Source organism: Cyphellophora europaea (genome assembly GCF_000365145.1).
Source record: "Cyphellophora europaea CBS 101466 unplaced genomic scaffold supercont1.2, whole genome shotgun sequence".
NCBI lineage: Eukaryota > Fungi > Ascomycota > Eurotiomycetes > Chaetothyriales > Cyphellophoraceae > Cyphellophora > Cyphellophora europaea.
The window spans coordinates 3,015,678-3,034,834 of NW_008481808.1; the positions used below are offsets into that span (position 1 = coordinate 3,015,678).

The 19,157-nt window shown below is 53.1% G+C and overlaps 7 protein-coding genes across 7 annotated transcripts; 5 read left to right on the top strand and 2 right to left on the bottom strand.

The window, feature by feature from the left end:
• Positions 1–75: 75 nt before the first annotated feature.
• On the top strand, positions 76–1,824 carry HMPREF1541_02647 (uncharacterized protein; the record flags this gene model as incomplete). Its single annotated transcript, XM_008717002.1, has 2 exons — positions 76–358; positions 407–1,824. 2 exons carry the CDS (start codon positions 76–78, stop codon positions 1,822–1,824), a joined length of 1,701 nt encoding a protein of 566 aa, XP_008715224.1.
• A 613-nt stretch (positions 1,825–2,437) lies between these two features.
• HMPREF1541_02648 (uncharacterized protein) lies at positions 2,438–6,016 on the top strand (the record flags this gene model as incomplete). Its single annotated transcript, XM_008717003.1, has 1 exon — positions 2,438–6,016. One exon carries the CDS (start codon positions 2,438–2,440, stop codon positions 6,014–6,016), a length of 3,579 nt encoding a protein of 1,192 aa, XP_008715225.1.
• A 573-nt stretch (positions 6,017–6,589) lies between these two features.
• HMPREF1541_02649 (uncharacterized protein) lies at positions 6,590–8,812 on the bottom strand (the record flags this gene model as incomplete). Its single annotated transcript, XM_008717004.1, has 3 exons — positions 6,590–8,484; positions 8,534–8,720; positions 8,771–8,812. 3 exons carry the CDS (start codon positions 8,810–8,812, stop codon positions 6,590–6,592), a joined length of 2,124 nt encoding a protein of 707 aa, XP_008715226.1.
• A 359-nt stretch (positions 8,813–9,171) lies between these two features.
• On the top strand, positions 9,172–9,557 carry HMPREF1541_02650 (uncharacterized protein; the record flags this gene model as incomplete). The annotated part of the gene is made up of 3 exons (XM_008717005.1): positions 9,172–9,220; positions 9,270–9,403; positions 9,453–9,557. The coding sequence occupies 3 exons, from the start codon at positions 9,172–9,174 to the stop codon at positions 9,555–9,557; spliced, it is 288 nt and encodes a 95-aa protein (XP_008715227.1).
• A 1,001-nt stretch (positions 9,558–10,558) lies between these two features.
• HMPREF1541_02651 (glutamate-cysteine ligase) lies at positions 10,559–12,755 on the top strand (the record flags this gene model as incomplete). The annotated part of the gene is made up of 4 exons (XM_008717006.1): positions 10,559–10,569; positions 10,619–10,691; positions 10,738–10,803; positions 10,854–12,755. The coding sequence occupies 4 exons, from the start codon at positions 10,559–10,561 to the stop codon at positions 12,753–12,755; spliced, it is 2,052 nt and encodes a 683-aa protein (XP_008715228.1).
• A 639-nt stretch (positions 12,756–13,394) lies between these two features.
• Positions 13,395–15,036, bottom strand: HMPREF1541_02652 (uncharacterized protein; the record flags this gene model as incomplete). The annotated part of the gene is made up of 2 exons (XM_008717007.1): positions 13,395–14,777; positions 14,821–15,036. 2 exons carry the CDS (start codon positions 15,034–15,036, stop codon positions 13,395–13,397), a joined length of 1,599 nt encoding a protein of 532 aa, XP_008715229.1.
• Positions 15,037–16,982: 1,946 nt separating this feature from the next.
• HMPREF1541_02653 (uncharacterized protein) lies at positions 16,983–18,890 on the top strand (the record flags this gene model as incomplete). Its single annotated transcript, XM_008717008.1, has 3 exons — positions 16,983–17,228; positions 17,277–18,327; positions 18,436–18,890. 3 exons carry the CDS (start codon positions 16,983–16,985, stop codon positions 18,888–18,890), a joined length of 1,752 nt encoding a protein of 583 aa, XP_008715230.1.
• Between the last annotated feature and the right edge of the window lie 267 nt (positions 18,891–19,157).

Below are 19,157 nucleotides of genomic sequence, written 5' to 3' on the forward strand. Positions count from 1 at the left end.
ATCTCTGAGCAAAGACCGACATCTGGAGCTTAACGTATCGAAGAGTCTAGTATCACAACGAACTCTCACGACAGTATGGCTTCGCCGTCGGAGCCAAAGTACGAATTTATCGTGGTCGGCGCCGGGCCTGCCGGATGTGTTATTGCCTGGAGGCTAGCATCAAGCGCTGCTCGCCCAAAGGTACTGTTGATCGAGGCGGGCGGAGACAATGCAGGCACCGCGAATCGAGTCGATGCAGAACGCTGGATCCATCGCATGTCTCCAGGACAGAATTGGGGGTACCAGTCCATACCTCAGGAACACCTTGGAGGTACCGTCATCCCTCTCGACCGAGGCAAAGGTCTTGGAGGGAGTTCAGGTATGAAGTATCCCCGTCTGGTCAGCATACCTACTGATTCCAACTTAGCCATCAATTTCTCCTGTTGGACCATAGGGCCCAAAGATGATCATGACGAGATCGCAGAACTTGTTGGGGACGACGAATGGAAGTGGTCAAACGCTCAGCCCCGATACAAACGCATTGAGACTTACCATGCCCCTTCCGGACTGGACGGGTACCTTGAGCCAAATCTCGCAGACCACGGACATCAAGGACCTCTCAACATTGGCTTTCCAGCCACTTGGGAGCGTACGCTGGAGCCACTTCTCGAATCGGGAATCCAGTATGGGATGAAGAAGAACGTCGATCCTAACAATGGGGAACCGATCGGTATGGGTATAGTAGCATCAACTGCATACAGTGGACATCGCACGACAGCTGCCGATTTCCTTGTTGGGGCGCCGTCAAATCTGCATGTCCTGACAAGCACCCAAGTGGCGCGAGTGATTTTTGAGGGGCAAACTGCTGTCGGCGTGGAAACCCTGGAATCAGCAAATCTGTTCGCGAGCAAGGAGGTGATCCTCTCCTGTGGCTCGCTTGACACGCCCAAGATCCTGATGCATTCGGGGATTGGACCAGAAGACCAATTGAATAAGTATGGCATTCAAGTGCTTCAGCACAACGCCAATGTTGGACAGCATATGATGGATCATCACCATTTGACGCTCAACTACCTTCGTGCTGATCATACCACTACTCGCCACACCTACTATCGAAGCAAGCAGCTTCAAGCTGCAGCCCGAGCTCAGTGGGAGAAGGACGGCACTGGCCCTCTGTCAGAAATTGGTACAGGCCTAGGGATTGCGTATCTGAAGCTCGACCGAATGTACGAAACGAAGGAGTTCCAGGAGCTGGATGCAAAGACTCAGGCCTTTTTGAAGAGACCAAACGTTCCCCTGTGGGAGCTGCTCGTGAATGGCGCTTCGCCGGCTCACTTCATCGATCCGGAAAATGCCCCTGCGATGACTACTATGTTCATTTTCGTGATGAATACACAATCAAGAGGTACTGTTACGCTCCAGTCATCGAGGCCAGAGGAGCCCCTCGTGTATGATGAAGGTTTCTTCTCGCACCCCTACGACAGAAGACTGGCGATTGAAATGACCCGCGAGGCTCTGAAGTTCGTTGAAAGTCCAGCCTTTTCCAAGGATACTGTGGGCGTGCTCGGTCCTGAATTGCCGGCATCCGCAAGCGAGGAGCAGATTCTGGATGCCTGGCGGAAGGGGACAGGCTCGACTTGGCACATGTCGGGCACGGCAAGAATGGGTCGGAATGCAGAGACTGCTGTGGTGGACAACACATTCAGGGTCTTCGGCGTGGACAAGCTCAGAATCAGTGATATGAGTGTCTACCCGTTACTTCCCAACAATCACACGCAGACAAGCGCGTATCTGGTGGGGCTTATGCTCGGCGACAAGCTGGTCGATGAGTACCATTTAGAGTGAGAAATCTCCTACAGAGAAACGAAAATAGATAGTGGATAGAAATGGATATAACGGCACGGTTGACCGTGACGTGCAACCCAACGACAGCCCGTCAGCTCTGTCAAGCCTTGCATAGCCGGGCGTTCTTATTACTCCGTACCTCTAAAGTGCCCCTGTGCCGGCAGACTGCAGGCCGAGCTTAATAGCTAGCCCGCGTAGATGTAGTCCTTATCCAGCCTAGCCGCGTGGGTGATACAAGGGTCTTTTTTGGCGCCGACTGCGGGGAGATCAATTACTCTACAGGTACTCCGTACAACTGAAACTACCGCCGCGGCCACCACTTTCAGCCAGCCTAAGACTGTGCATCTTGCCACTCTTCACGTGCGCTTGCCGCTGGCTTACCTTACCTTGCAACTTCTCAATTAGTCGCAATATGCTTCGCGAGGGGGGTCCCACGCGCAGCGACTATATGCCCGACGATTGACGGCTTCGACACATCGGACCGCTCCCTAGCCATCTCCTTGTGCAACAAACGAAGCTGCAACAGGTCACAAGACCGATTGTATAACATCTGCAAAGCTGCGCGCTTCTCGATTCATCTCCGTCAGTCGCCGCAAACACTCAACGGCGCTCAATGCCTACCATATACCACGCCCACGAGGCGCACGATAGTACGCCGCCCCGTCCTATCCAAGCCGTCCGTACTCCAACCGAAACTCGAAACCCAATAGACTACAACCGTCCGCTGCCACCGCCGCCAGGATCGTCCGTCGACAACTATGACATTCCAACTCTTCGCCGAAAGCCTCCTGCGGGGGATGACACTTCGCCGTCGCAGGCACATACACGATCTTTTAGCCACCCCATATCCTCCTTCTTCGGGTCCAAGAAGAGCGAGAAGAAGAGTGCCACTCGTGGTGGAAACAAAGAGCACAGCTTAGATGAGCAGAAGCCTGCGCAGACCGCCGCCACCGTGCCTGCATTGAAGTCAAGTAAACCAGAGCCGGTAACCGGGAAGTGTATGACTTGCGATGCAACTGTCAGATGGCCACAAGGTCTCAAGGTGTTCCGTTGCACGACATGCCTCACCATCAACGACTTGGAACCTTTTATCGAAACGATGAACGTTTCTGGACCTACTGTTCCAATTCGAAGACCTGTGCCTATCTCGTTGGATCGTACTCGGTCGATCATAGATCATTGTCTTACTCGATATCTCGAGAGTCAACTACGTGACACCCAGATGCCAATAGCTATAAGCGCTCCTACAGACGACCCGTCTCCCCTGCATCAGAGTGAGAACGATGGACTTTTCACGACATCCTTCCACGATGAAGACTCGCCGCCCCCGTCGCCTCGGCCGCTCTTGAAAGTCAGGAGTACGTCTGATCCTTCTCTGACACCTCTCCGGTCGAGACGGCGCGATGGCGGGTCGGTCCCAGCCACTGATTCGGTGCCAACGGTTGCAGAATGCCCCGAAATGCCAACCAGAATAACGCCTCCGCCCATAAATAACGAAACTATGGCTACTTCACCAGCCCAGAAGGGCCAGATACCCATCTTCAAGGCTCTCGAAAACTACATTGCTGACAGTTTCACTGGCTGCTCAGCCCTGAATGCATCCTTCTTCACGCTCAGACCTCAGCAGGAACAAAGACCATCAACATCGGAACGCGTGCCCAGGCGGCAGTATTCAGAACCTGTATCCACACCGCCTTTGGAACAGGATGTGTTTCTTTCAGATCTGGACGCTAAAACGCTTCTCGTGGGTGACTTTGCAGAGAACGGGTCCTGGTGGACAGGAGGCCGATCATGGAGTCCTGAGAAGGAGGGTGGTCGAAATCGCCACGCCTCGCCGGAAAGATGGAAAGGTATCGTTTCAGCCCGGTCGCCTAGGATTAGCTGGCCAGATCTCGCAGAATGGTATAGGACGGTGATCAATGCAGGAGAGTTGTGGCGCAAAAAGTGGCACGAGATCCGACGAGACCTCGACCCTTCAACAAACGATACGTGGCTTTCCATATCACTGGAGCGCCTGGACCGAGAGATCACAGACTCACAACTGCACTTACAAAGAAGCTTATTGAAATCGACCGAGAACCTCCTTAAGAGGCCCCGCAAGCCGATGAAGCACCCGGAGGACTGCCGATTTCTCCTCATGCTACTGTTCAACCCGCTTATCTATCCATCGGAAACTCAGCTCACAGGTAATCCGAACATCTCAACTCGACAAGTCGAGCAGCATCATACCAGACCCGCCCCAAGGGCAGACCACGCCTCTTCCAGAAGAAGAGCGCCAGGCTCAGGTCGTAGTGAGCGCAATCTGGGACACCATTCTGGCATCATTAAACGTGTGTTAGGTCTCATCGCCAATCTTCCAAATGAGATTCACCAGATCATGGTATCGTGGGTATCTCGATTAGCGGACGCCCACTTTCAGCGCACTGTCGAACTCGTGGGCGGCTTTGTCACATATCGGCTGTCCCGGCAACAGAGGAGACCGACTGCCGAGCCAAACGATCCGACAGCAGGGTTGGTCCCTAGTTTCTCCAATAGAGAAGTGAACCATCCTTCTCGTCTTCATGCGGCACTGGACGCTCGTGCGTCTACAGGCTCCACAAGAACATCGAGCGGTAAGCCGCAACTCTCTGGCTACGGCGAGGATTGGCAAATCAGATCAGCTTCCAGGGTCATGGCACTGTTGTTTTCAGCCAACCTGGGGCACTCTTCACGAAAACGAGAGCTTCCAGCGCATGCAGACCAGCGATTGGGCAATCATGTACTGAACGCCACCTACCATGCGCATGCACATGGTCAGATCGTACCGGTCAGCATTTTTTATAATTCGATGCTCGACTATGCCGACTTGATTGCAGACTTCGAGGCGTGGGAGTCGACAAAGACGAAATTCACCTTTTGCCAATATCCCTTCTTCTTAAGCATATATGCAAAGATTCATATACTAGAGCATGATGCTAGGCGACAAATGGAAGGCAAAGCACGGGAGGCTTTCTTCGACAGTATACTGAGCCGCAAAGCTGTGAGTCAATTCCTGGTGCTGAGAGTCCGACGGGACTGTCTAGTCGAGGATAGTTTGCGAAATGTGAGCGAGGTTGTTGGATCTGGAGGCGGAGACATCAAGAAAGGCCTGCGCATTGACTTTGTCGGTGAAGAAGGCATCGATTCGGGTGGTCTACGAAAAGAATGGTTTCTGCTGCTTGTCAGAGAGATCTTCGACCCAACTCATGGACTCTTCGTTTACGATGAAGACTCGCAGTACTGTTATTTCAACCCGTATTGCTTCGAATCGTCGGAACAATTCTTCCTAGTTGGAGTACTACTGGGTTTGGCAATCTACAATTCAACAATCCTGGATATTGCCTTCCCTCCATTCGTCTTTAAGAAGATGTTGGCTTCGGCGCCGTCTGCAGGCGATAAGCTCACTTCCACACCCAAGATCTCACACGGCTATACACTCGAAGATTTGGCCGAGTTCCGTCCTGCATTGGCTAAGGGGTTGCGTCAACTCCTAGATTTCGAAGGAGACGTCCAGGAGACGTTCTGTCGCGACTTCGTGATCGAGATGGATCGTTACGGGGAGAAAGTCGAGGTTCCCTTGTGTCCTGGTGGTAGTACCCGCGCTGTGACCAACTCAAATCGCAAGGAATTCGTCGACTCGTACATTCGATACATGCTTGACACAGCAGTCGCACGTCAGTACGAGCCATTCAAACGAGGTTTCTTCACGGTCTGTGGAGGTAACGCTTTGTCGCTCTTTCGGCCCGAGGAAATCGAGCTCCTCGTGCGTGGATCCGATGAACCTCTCGACATTGGCAGTCTGCGCGCAGTCGCTGTGTACGAGGGCTGGTCGAAGTCCAAGGATGCACCGCAGCCAGACCGCCAGCCCCAGGTAATATGGTTTTGGGATTTCTTTGCGCGTGTGTCACCTACCGACCAGCGCAAGATCCTGAGCTTCATTACGGGCAGCGACCGAATCCCTGCTTTGGGTACGACAAACCTTATCATCAAGATATCTTTACTCAGGGAGAAAGAAGACCCGATGGACGGCAAGGGCTGGAAGGAGCCGGAAAGGTTTCCGATCGCCAGAACGTGCTTCAATAGCATCGGTCTATATCAATACGGAAGCCGGAAGAAACTAGAGGAGAAGTTGTGGACGGCTGTTACGGGAAGTGAGGGCTTTGGATTGAAATGAATTGGGAGTCTGGAGCCGTTCCTGGGCTGCGCTCAAGATCAAGCCCGTGGGAGCTTTGTTCGGTCGTATACATATACTCTCGAGCAGCAGTTGGAAGCTGCGCTATTCGGGCGAAGAATTGGGTGGGATGAGACACCTGACCAGAGAGTCGTCGATGTGCTTGCCTCCCCTTCCCACTGCTAATGAGTGGATTGAGACAAACAAACGCTTGAACGAATTCGTTTGTATTGCTCGTGATAGTCATAACGTACGTTACGAGCTGCTGCCGACTCTGGTTCGGCGCAGCGCTAGCCGATGCAAAGGCAAGCAGGGAAAGAAGCCTGCTCGGCCGCCGTTACAGCACCTCCGCGAGGTGCCCGGCCGCGTACACTCGGCGCTTGTTTCGTGAGAAGGTCTCCTCCTCCTCACCTGAGATGTCTGCTGCAAGAGCCAAGATCTCGATCTTGAGACTGACTTGATCTCAGTGCCTTCCATCTTCACCATACACAGGCTCGTACAGGGTTTGAGCTGCTGCGCATCTCTTCCATCAGTCATCTCTGATGTGCCCTCCTCAAGCCAACGCTCATGGGCATGCTAAGCCCCCTCGACACCAATACCAAATCCACCGATTCTGCGCTCCGGCGTCCTCCTACCCTCAGCTGCGTCCTCAACATCCGTGCTGACGCCCCGGCCATCCCGAACCAGCTCTCCGTTCTGCCCTGCCGTCGCCTGCAGACTTTCCAACAGCTCGCCAGCCATGCCGTCCAACTCGTCTTCCTTGATACCCGTCGCGATGCCAACTAACTTGCGGTGCTTGCCAATCTTTTCGCCAGTATTCGCATCCCCCATTAGTGCTGCAACCTCAAGCACGAGTTGTCGGCGACGAGCCTGCTGACGTGCCAGCTCCATGGCCCAAGGAGCGAGAGATTGGAGTTCGTCCATGGAGAGGGGCTCGCCACTGCTGTTGGCACGGAACATTGCGGCAGGGGTCTGCTCGTCGAAGCGACGTACCTCGGCTTGAAGGCGGGCGTGCTCGCGGCGCTCGAGGAGGCTTTCGGTCTCGCGGCGCGCAGCGTCTTCTTCAGCACGCAGAGCCACTACGCGGGGTGAGTCTTCCTGCTCGGTTGACTTAGGGTCAGCAAGAAGGCTGTAGGTTTCCTGGCGGACTTTGCGGCGCTGATTTTCGAAGTCAGCGAGCGTGGCTTTCACCTCGGTGATAGTAGTCTCCTTCTCTTTAGCCTCGTTGTCGTACATATCAGCAAGGCGGTCTCGCTGTGATTCGAAGACGCTATTGGTGGACTCGTACATAGACGAAGCGGCGCGGGAGAGTGGGGCCTTGACCGGAGCAGCAGACTTGCGGCGAGACTTGCGGCTATAGGAGCTACCGTGGGCACCAGAAGGGGATGATGGAGGCTGTTCGAGGGAATCCCGCTTCTCACGCAGGGCACGGAGGTGGTCGTTCGCGGTTTCGCCCTTCAGGTTTTGGATCTCACCAGCTTCGGGGCAGTGATTGAGGAGGAAGGTCGCGACTTTGACGCAGCCATTTCGAATGGCGCATAGAGCAGCAGTGTCGTGATTGGCATCAACAGAGGTGAGCAGTGCCTGGACGTAGCTAGAACCCATATCTTGCATCTTGTTGATGAGGACTTCACAGTAGTACCGAGCGCAACTCCATTTTCCGCGCGAGCGACCAGTCTCGGCGATGTGATGAAAGACGGTGGCGCCATAAGCGTCTCGTTCGACAATAGTGTTGGCAAGAAGATCGACTATCCTAGGGAAAGTTTTCTTGTCGTAGTTATTAGTGAAGAGGACTGCACGGATAAGCGGCGTCTCATTCGAAGGGTGATTCTGAGCAGCAGCATTGGCACCACGGCTGAGTAGGTCTCGTGTTACTTGAACATCGCCCATAGCACAGGCCCAGTGCAATGCGTTGTTGCCTTGAGAGTCAATGGGCCGGTCGACATCGAAGCCCTCGGGTGGCTTGGGGGCCAGTATATTAGATTGAGAATCATCACCAGCAGCGACAAAGTAGTCGAGAAGCTCGTCCCCATACATTGTATGTGCAAGATCGTTGTCTTGCTCAGGTTCATAATCTCGCTTACGTTTGCGTGAGGCCGTGGATGTTTGCGACATAGGTAGGTAACCATCGTCGTGCAGAAACGACTCTGGAGTGCCCTCGCGGCTTGGTTCGTTATCATATCGCATATCGTCAGCGGCATATTGCTCTTTGGCAGGGTGATAGTAAGTTGCTACAGAAGTCAGCAAGGCCGGGGGTTGGGGAGACAAAGTCGTACGCTGCTGAACCGGAGCGGCTTTCCTCTGCACTGGCTGTCTGTTGGTCTTTGGCTTGCTCGATGCAGCAGTGGCATGCTTAGGAGCAGGAGGTGGACTGCGATCGCCTGGAACATAATCAAAGATCTTGCTAATACGATCATGTATGCCATGCTTTTCGGCGAGCGACCGTGCTTCGTTCAGCGGAATCCATGTACCTGCAAACATGTCAGTTGCCTGCAGTACAGCGCCAATATTGCGACAAACCCTGGTATTTGCCGTAGCCACCCTGAATCTTCTCATGAACACCGTTCTGGACATCCTTCTCCAAGCATCTTGTCCTCGCTGGCTTGTCAAGACCAGCAATTTTGAGAACATGAGTAGCATTGACCCAGTCGTCAGACCGTCTGCGCATGACATGATCGCCAGCAATCTTTAGTTCATAGACGGGAACCTGCAGTGACCTGATCAGCTTTGTCTTGCAATCGAGGGGCGGGCGCATACGTTGCTGTAGGTTGCGGAGTAAATCTCCCCACCACTAGCCATGATGCGCGACTTGACGAGCCTGTCGGCGCAAATCAATGATCGTAGCAATCCTTATGGTAGGCAGTTGTCCAGTATGCGACTTGACACGCGTTCCACATCTGTAAGTGGACTTTAGTGCAGTTCGGTACAAAATGGCGTTGCGCGGTTCCAGTTGAATTGGCAAGCTGAAATCGCGTCACTTTCGACGCGACTTGGTAGGGCGTTCCAGATTCACCCGTGACGTAGATTCAGCCTCGCAGCCTTGCGCAGACCGCAGCTTTGTACCCGCATCGATGTTCATGGTTGAGCTCAGTGTAGCCATAACCGTTTGTCGCCAGTGGGACGCCTAGTAAACCGAGATCGCCGAGTAAAATCACACCATGACGGTCGCGGAGGCAGTCAAAGACGCCGTTGGGCTCGGTGGAGGTGGTAAGCTGATATACCTCGTTCAGGAAATGGAGCTCTAATGGTTTTGCAGAACCGCGACGAGCGACGAGAGAGGAGATGTCAGAGGCCAAACTTCCGTTGGCGTATCGAGATAGTTGCGCACACCTCCTGATCCCGCTGAACAAATGCCGACACAAAACGTGGTATATGCCCTGGAAGTGTGAGGTGAGTGTGGACAGCAATGATCATGCATCAGAAGCTCACAGATAACCAGAGCGAGCGACACGGCTACGAGAAATGCCAGTACGACGAGTTCATGGAGCGAGTAGCTAAGATGGATGAGATCAGAGCGGCAAAAGGTGGTGCTCGGAGCAATTGAAAGAGGGGTGACGATGTATACCAAATGGAATGGGGCAGCTGTACATACAACGACAAAGCCCGCATCGCATTGAAACGGCGTTCACGACTTGAAAAGAGAACAAGGAAAGCTCCTTGACAGTAGCATAGCCTTCGAATCCATGGTCTTTCATAGCACAAGAATGAGAGCCACAAGGCTGTCTGTGCTAGCTGGGACACAGAATAGGCCATGCCTGAGCAGCTGCTGCCTGCAAGCCAGAGCAGGAACGCCCTTTATCAAGCTCGCAGTTCATTAATCTTGAAACCTGATCCGTGACCACTTCTAATGTCACGTGTTCTTGTAACCAATGTTACCATACCCTCGGACTTGCTTCGACGTCCTACGGCACCGCCACTCCCACCTCAGCCACAAGACACAGTTGACCACAACCTCCATCCCTCTGCTTTGCTTAATTGCAGAACAAAAGAACGGGGAGGTCAGACCAGGTCAGATCGGGTCGGTGAGAAGTACGCGGTCTTGCAGTGTCGTCGGATATGCGCGGTAGGTTATGGGCAAGCCCTGCGCTAGACCTGCAAAAGACTCTTCAACCGGCGTCGTATCCCCACGTCCTGTATGCCAGCTCCGATTCTGGACTTAAGATGATGACTAATTGGCTTTGCAGAACTTTTTGTTCGGCTTTTATCCTTGGGCACATCATGATGATTGTGTCCTTGCAGCTCCAGAAGCCTTCACGAGGCCCTTGTTCAACGCGAGGCCGTCAGAAGTTGACAAGTGATAACCACTATCGGCAGTCTAAGCCCACCCATTTGCTGCATCCTACCACGAGAACGAGCACGTCATGCATCAGGCAGTGATTCACGACATTTCACTCGTCAGCCACCGCTCCAACTAGACCACTTCCAGACCTCCCTCCCTCTTCTGCTGCCCCGACCAGTCGTGCCATATATCTCCATTTGCCGAATGGAGTAACAGGAGTCCTCTTCCTTGCCCTTCCGCCTCTATTAGATTGATATTTGTCCAACATGGGCCTCCTGTTAGTATTCCCAACCTTAAACCACGGTGTAGGCTAATTGAACTGATAGCCAGCTCGGCACACCTCTTCCGTGGCCGGATGCCAAAAAGGCAGCCGACCAAGTCAGAGAGTGGGGCATAGAGGTCGGTGGTATCCAAACGAAGCATCGCAATAGGCTAACGTGTCTAGCAACTGCTCAATATATGGCGTCGAGCAAAGGGAAAGGAACGTGACGCGCTGCTTTGGGGTGATGAGGTCTGCATATCCGAATGAATTTCCCTCTAAGCAGCTAACCTTCCAACCAGATAGAGTATCTTGTCGTAGCTATTGACGAGCAGCAGAAGAAGGCTCGACTATCCCTGTGCCAGGCTCAAGTCCTCGACGCCCTCGCCAAGAACGAAGCGTTGGCCAGAGAGAAGGCTGTGTCCTGTCATCCAGCAGATGATCCTATCGGTCAGGACGCGACTTTACCAACATTCCATCCCGAATTTGGTCGCTTCATGCTGGAGGCAACCCCGGGAAAGCCATGGGGCATAGGCTTCAACGAACTTCTGAAAGTAGAAGCTGACATGAAACTGAGGCGCGTCATTGCAAAGGCACATATGGACAAGAACCAGTTCCCGGTGACTTTGACCACCTTCCCCAGACTCGGTACCAAAGACGACTTCATCGAACCTTACTATCAGCCTTCTGGACCCGCCCTCCGGTCGCAGTTCGTACCAGACGAGATCGCGAATCCCCACATCCGGTTCCCAACTCTTGCCGCTAACATCCGATCACGACGGGGAAGAAAGGTGGAGCTCAATGTTCCTGTGTTCAAGGACATCAAAACCCCGTCCCCTTTCAAGGATCCTACCGTCGATTACGACCTCCACAAGTGGCCAGAAGACGATGATGTTCGCAATGGCGCAGCAAAAGACGACTGCGTGTACATGGACGCCATGGCTTTTGGCATGGGCAGTTGCTGCCTTCAGATTACATTCCAGGCTAAGAACATCCGTGAAGGACGAACCCTATACGACCAGCTATCTCCACTTGGGCCGATACTGCTCGCGCTGACGGCTGCAACCCCAATTTACAAAGGCTTCTTGGTTGATACCGATGTGAGATGGAATCAGATTTCTAGAGCTGTCGATGACCGAACTGCCGAAGAGTTGGGCGAAAAACCCTTGGAGCATGACCGCTGGCGCATACCAAAGTCTCGCTATGCCTCGAACAGCACATACATTTCCGAAGATCCAAGGCTACGGCCAGAGTACTTGGATCCGAACTTGATAGTCGATGAGCGACTTAAGCAGAAGCTTGTGGACGGCGGTATGGACGACCGACTCGCTACGCATTTTGCACATCTTTTCATTCGAGACCCCCTAGTCATCTTCTCTGAGGACCTGAAAGAACTGGATCCCAATGGCTCCAATCATTTTGAAAACTTACAATCAACAAATTGGCAGCACATGCGCTTCAAGCCTCCACCACCAGACGCCGACATTGGATGGCGAGTCGAGTTTCGGTCAATGGAAATACAGATGACTGACTTCGAAAATGCTGCATTCAGTATCTTCATCGTCCTCATCAGTCGCGCCATCCTCTCGTTTGGCCTCAATTTCTATATCCCCATACCACGGACCACGGAAAACATGGAAACAGCACATGCTCGTAATGCAGTGCTAGACTCCAAATTCTGGTTCCGCAAAGATCCTTTCCCTCGAAAGAGAGATCGCCACTCGCTACTGACGAACGGCGAGAGCAGCTCAATACCGTCTGGAGTCAGTACGCCACAGCAGGCCAGCAGGCCCCCGTCTCCCTCCGAGTTACCCCCTGTGGAGGATGAGTACACGCTCATGACTGTGAACGAGATCATCAACGGATCGACTGATCCCGACTGCGGATTTCCTGGCTTGATCCCTATCGTCGAATCGTATCTCAATAGCATGAACATCCCCGTCGTCACGCGTTGCGAGTTGGCGCGCTATCTAGACCTGATACGCCAACGAGCGAACGGTACTCTGTGGACGGGCGCCAAATGGATTCGGGATTTCGTCCGGTCTCACCCAGAATACAAGCACGACTCGGTCGTCAGCGAAAGCATCACGTATGATTTGATCAAAGCCGCAGACAAGATTACGGAATTCGAGGGGAAAGCAGGTACACTTGGTTGGGAGATGCTAAGTGCGAAGCAAAGAGCCAAAAGCTTGGATGAGCGGTAGACAGATTTTACGACATGACATGGAACCCGTCTGTTAGAAGCTATGATACCTTGTCGAGAGAAACTTGACTGTGAGATATCGTGGCCACATAGTCTCAAGCGTGCTCTGATTTGAAAGCGAGCCTGCGCAAGCGCGTGGTTCATCGGTTGCCTGAAAAAGGCGTCCTTGGTCAAGAGAAATTCCAGTTCCGCCTAGTAGACCGCATGCTGGTATCCTACATTCCGAGAATTCGTGCCGAATGTATATACATGCAATTACAAGGTCTGCTCACCCTGATCTTGGGAGCGACTCCAGTTGCAGCAGGCATGAGCCGCAAGCATTCTTATCCCTGGGCCTAAACGCTTGAACGGATATCAGCCTAGCTTGTCACCGCAATAGGCTAGCGATAGGATAGGATCAGGCATCCCGCCTCGATATTTGGTCCACTTGTAATATTGCTGAAGTCTAGAATTATGTTTGGTATCATCATTGCCCCTAAGGGTTGTTGGTTACAAGTATGAAACAGTGCTTACGCCTCGCATACGGCAAGCATATTTATGTCTAATACCCTGAACATCGAGTGCGACCTGCACAATCAGCACCCCTCTTGCCCTCAAAGCGACGCTACTTGGTTAAAGTGGCGTGACAACTGGGCACAACTCAATCTTGAACTGTTTTCGCAGCAGCCTCCGGGTCTTTCGCCGCTGTGTCCTGTGGCTTGTCACTCTCCTTCGCATCGGCACCAGCCTTGGTGTCTGCTGCCGCCGGTCGAGCTTTCGTGGGCGTTGTTGTCTCGTCCTTCTTCTCAGGGGAAGTGGAAGGAGCATCATCTTCGGCAATTGCAACCTCGTCTTCGTCAGGATGCTCCTCGATTTTGATCTGCTCTTCAATTTTCTGAACTTCGGCCCTGTCTGCAATTTCTACAGATGAGCCGCGGTGTGAGCGTGGCTGAGGAAGTGAATGTGGTGTGGCGTCAGGGGAGGCTGCTGAATCTAAGGGCTCTTCGGAGTTGACAGGCGATGGCTGGACAGGTAGGTCCTTCGGCTTGGATTCGTGTGTGGCACCGGTTGCGGGAGTGATCTTTGGATCGGCAGCGTCTTGTTCCGCCGAAGCTTCTGTACTTGGAGAAGTGTCAACTTTCCCACTATCCGTATCCTTGTCCGGTGCTGCTTTTGACGTTGTCACATCGGTGCTATCGGGAAGCGTTGCGGTCTTCGTTGCCGCCACCTCCGCCATGACCTCAGATTGGTCTGACTTGCCCGCAACCTCATCATCTGGCTCTGCTGATATGGACTCATGAAGTCTTGAAGGCTGTTCGACTTGTGTACTCTGTCTTCTCAGATCGAGCACTTGTTCTTCCGTGCTCTTTGTAGCACTCGTGACTGCCGGTTCCGAGACCTCCTCGTTTGTTTCGGCTGTTGTTGCCCTGGCGGAAGTTGGCGAAGTTGGGGTAACAGACTTTGATTCAATTTTGTCAATGCTAGTTCTTTTCGCTCCTTCGGCGGCCAGTTGTGCCGGGGTTTTCGCTGCAGTTACCTCAGGTTCCTGGCTAGGATCACTACTTTCGCGTTCTTTGGCTGATGTAGGAGTGACAGTCGGGGCCACCTCCGTCGCTGGCTGCTCAGTGGACAACGGAGTTGGAACGGCTTTAGGTGTAGTTCCCGAGGTCTTTCTCGAAGCTTCCTTTGCCTTCGCAGCTGCTTCGGCTCCCAGCTGCCGCATAGTCATTGTCATGGGATTTTCTGATGCGGGCTGTGGACTCTTTGCCTCTCTATCCTTTGCAGCAGGCTCCGAGATCGAGATATGCCGTGACTCGGAGGAGGCTCGAGATGAGGCATTCGAAGTAGCAGTCTGATCTGGTTTCCTGCCGGGACCTGGCTGAATGGGTGTGAGTTTATTGGCAACTCCTGGACCAGGTTCAGGGCGTAAGCTGATCGTGTTCGGGTTGGCAGCTGCGCCTGGGTCTTCGAAAAAGTCATCAACAGAATCTAGCTGGTCGTGGAGCTCTCCAAACTCGTTCCATTCCTCGATCTGTTCAAGGTCCTACAGGCGTCAGTACTGCTCGGAGACAGGTGTCAGGACCTACGCCAATCACCTGGCCAAACTTGACAAGGCCGGGGAGCTTTCTTCCTTTCGACCTCCTGCTCCATGTAGTGCGTGCTTTCTCGTCTGTTGCGCAGTCAAGCGCTCTGAAAGGAATCTTATTTGCTTTCAGTATGGTCTCAAGACGAGATGTTGCGGTGATGATGTGCGAGGAGCCGGCAGTAAGCGAGGTGTAAAGGTACAATGTGGGATCAGCCATAGTCGCGGAATAATCGTGTGCGCGTACTACCCCTCAAGGAGGCAAGCAGAGACTCGATGGTTGCCAATGGAAGGAAATTGACAACTTCAGCGTCAGCCTCAGTGTCTTCGCAAGGCTAATTTTGGACGTCGCGGTACGCGTTTCGAATCAGTGTCAGTCAAGCGGTCACAGATACAAGCGCGGTCAGGGATTGACGACCAAGGTGCTCTCACCGCATGCCGTTCTCCATCAAGAAGTGTCGTCAAACAACAATATACGTCATCGCTGCAGATCTTGGCACTTCAGCCTCGTCGCCAACTGCGACGATCCTGGGATAGACATTACTGGCTCATGAAGCCAAGCTACACAATTCAGAGAATCCTCAGTGATCCTCAATTAGCAACCGAATATTTTTCTAGCCTGTCATTCTATTACTGGTGAACGACAAATCCTAATCAAGTCTACAGAATCTCCACTGGGCAATAATACGGCTGGTGAACAACGTAGAGCATTTGGATGCGACCTCGTGGAATTTATGCTCTTCCTACCGGCCAGCTTCCAAACAGCCACGCCATGGAGAACAGCCATGTGGATTTCATAGAGCCAGATGTTCGGAAGAGGCACTGTCCGCCGGTGTTCGCTCCAGAAGGCAACTCCCTTGTTGCAAAAGGGCCACGAACCTATAACTGAGTTTGCTGCCTGATCGCAGCTAACTCGTCGGAGCGGTATGGAATTCGTTTGACACGAACCGGGAATGTGATGCGTCGTATGCGCAATCGTCACCCTGGTCGTGACTTATTCAAGGACCTACATGGAGTCTATATTCTTCTTTCGTCCTGCGAAGTTCTTCCGGAGTACTTGACACACCAAATCAAGGACACCAGCACAGCCACAGATGTTCAGGGTCTTGTGTACTCTCAAATTGTGCGAATACACGGGCTCCAGGCAGGGTCTGCGATGTCTTTTCTACCTGTGCCCGGTTCATAGGGTTGCGGATGTCGTCACTTCTGGGTGCACCTGAAGTTCTTCCGTGTGACCTGCAAACTCCTGGGACCGGGCGTGGAAGCGATCCGAAAGACCAGGGGTATGCGAATCGGGCATTGCAACTGCTGGCCAGGTAAGACAAGAGCTCGGAGGGTGTGTCAGGAAGTTGCGATCGCGTGGTTGTGAGATCTCACGTGCATGTTAGGGGATTCCTTCGAGCAATTTGTGTCAATTCGCGATGTCGGCAGCAGTCAAAAGAATGACGGATTGGGCATCACAGCATGGATGAGACTCGTCACACCAGAACACTGCATCGACCTTCCTGCGATTCGTGTCGTTGGCAAAATGAGGCCACGAATCGCCGTCAGACACTCCGCAAAACAGCCAATCCGGACCGTCGCGACTAGCCGAGCCCGGACCATACCCAGACGGTTGCAGGGCACCTAATGGCGGGTGCAGTCAACTACGGGCGATTGGAAGTGCCCAGTTACTAGATGTTTAGCCCGGCGCGGCCGCTCGGACGCCTATCGATATCCTTGACAAGGGTGGGTTCCGGGTAGCATCCCGCCCGAAAGTGCCTGGCGTGACAGCAGGAAGATTTGCCTGGTCAATCCTCGTGATTCAAAACGATCCACAGGGGATTTCCACCACTCCTCGTCATCTCCCACGCACCCAAGCTTCTTCCTTGGTACTTTCTACGCTGCCTATCCCCTTTCGAGTTCTCTGCGATACGGCACAGAGGATAATAACCCATCCTCGCACTTCCGTCGCTTCTTCTCTCCACACTTTGAACCTGACAATTGCTTCACTTCGAACGTGACCATAAATTTTTTGGGCTTCAACAAGCATTTTTGGGATACTTTCTATCTATTGACAACAATTCATCTATACTGGTATGCTAATGGCATCGCCCGGTGCCACTATGAGGCTGACAATTAGCAGTCTCGTCCTTAGTTAATTACAAAATAGCTCTGGATCTTGGAATGGAGCCTGGACACGCCACTGGACTCATACACGCCATTCAGGCCTACCGAAAGGTCTACGAACATGAAAACCAACACCTATCTGAATGGGAACGCGAACATGGCTGGAAGCAGCAATGGAATTCGATTAGCGCCGAGGTAACTGGCGAACTTGGCCTCCACGAACCTCCCAAAGTCACACCGATGAAACGGCCTGCGTCCAATTCACTTGTTGGTACGGAACCGGCATCCAAGCGTCCCGGCTTTGTAGGTACCCCTATGCGTTGTCTCGCTCTACCGGATTGACTCTTGAAGGACTCTTTGGCGTCTTCTGTCCCGTCCTCGCATCCTCTGCAGCGACAGAAGTCAGCTCCAGCTGGACGTACTGCACCAAGCTCAACCAGAACGGCCAAGCAAGCTTCTGTCGCCAGTTCGGGAACGGCATCCCCCATCGACATCCCCCACCAACAATCTCGAAGAACGTCCGCGGCGGCCTCGGTTCCTGCCCATACCTTTCATCGGTCCGGTCTCGACAACATCGACGAGGTCCAAATCTATTCTCCGGCCGACTTCCTGGCTCGATCTCCGGAAGAATACAAGACTCCCGCCATTTCGGCGGTCCATTCTCCCGCTGTTGAGCGTGGTGAGTTCAACGGCCAGACCCTCACTTACAACCAAGCCTACGACTCACCGAGTGACAATCACACACCAATGACTGCCACCAGCGACTCGAGCTTGGTCTCGGTGCCGACTGTTTTTAGTGAGCCGATGTCTCGCACAAATACTGATGATGTATTGTGCAATGGCCTCGACATGTTCCGCATGAACTCCATGTCGAAGCCAGGATCAGACGGTGCTAAGGCAGACGGTACTGACCAAGCTCCCCTTTTCCCTTATTCACCAGACCTGATACCTGATCAGTATCGTGGTCCTCTCTCCGATCAACCCCTTCCCTTTTCTTTTGGTTCCGAGATGAAGCCATCCCTTTCGTCAGAAAGCGATACTTCAATTTTTTCAAGTCAGTCTCCTAGCTCGCCTCGGACACATGAAGCGAAGTCAATTCGCCTTCTTGCACCGAAGCTGGAGTCCAGTGGCTCGTTGTCGCCCTCCGAGTCCCCAAGGGTCAAACTCGTAGAGGTGATGGGTGAGGACGGCAAGATGAAGCGCAAAGCGGAAATTGCCCGTGCATCGAGGCAAGAGCCCCCTCGTAAGACCATGTACTGCAAATTCTGTGACGAGCAGCCAAACGGTTTCCATGGTGTGCACGAGCTCGATCGTCATATCGATCGTCAGCATACTCTTCGACGCAAGGTGTGGATCTGCAAGGAGGCCATGCCCGGCGGTACCTTTCTCGCTAATTGCAAAGGTGAGTGCCAATGCAGAAAAAGGAAGCATCGTCCGTCCAACCAAGGGCACTTTGCGATCTTCATCACAGTCCATCACTTGTATGGACCAGTTAACTGACTTTGAGCAGCATGCAAAAACAGAAAGACCTATGGTGCAAATTATAATGCGGCCGCCCACCTGCGTCGAGCCCACTTCAACCCGCCAAAGAACAAACGTGGGGGTCGCGGCAAGAAGAGTGAGAACCGTGGAGGCATGGGTGGTGGCAATCAGCCACCGATGGAAGAGCTCAAGCAGTGGATGTACGAAGAGTGGGAGTACAATGTCAATGGCAAGATTGTGTCCCGGGAGATCTCCGTCGTCGACGCTATGGACACCTACCCTGAAGACTACGACTTGGGTGGCGCTGCGGTCGAGGAGTATCCTGCCTTTTACCACACGTCGCCTCAGGAGCCGATCATGATTCCCGATATGCACCAACCGCCTGTCAACTACGCCATGATGCCCACGACCATGGCTGGTCACCCACCTACGAGCGCGCAATATCACCAAACATATATGCCACCCCCTGTTTACAGCATGTGAAGAAGCAAGACGACGTCTCGGATTCGATGAAGTTATGAATGATGAATGACGAGCGGGGGCTTCAGCATCCATGTGAGCTGCGTTGTGTTGCTGCGCCGGAGCTTCTTCACTGTCGGTACAGTCTCGTCGTTCTGAAAAACTGTTGATTTAGGGGCCATAAGCTCAGTACTGTGTCTTCGTTTAGTGTATATGACATCTTCTACACGAGGTCGGATATCATCAATATTATTGATTTCGCTGCAGTGACTTGTTTCTGCGCAGTGATGC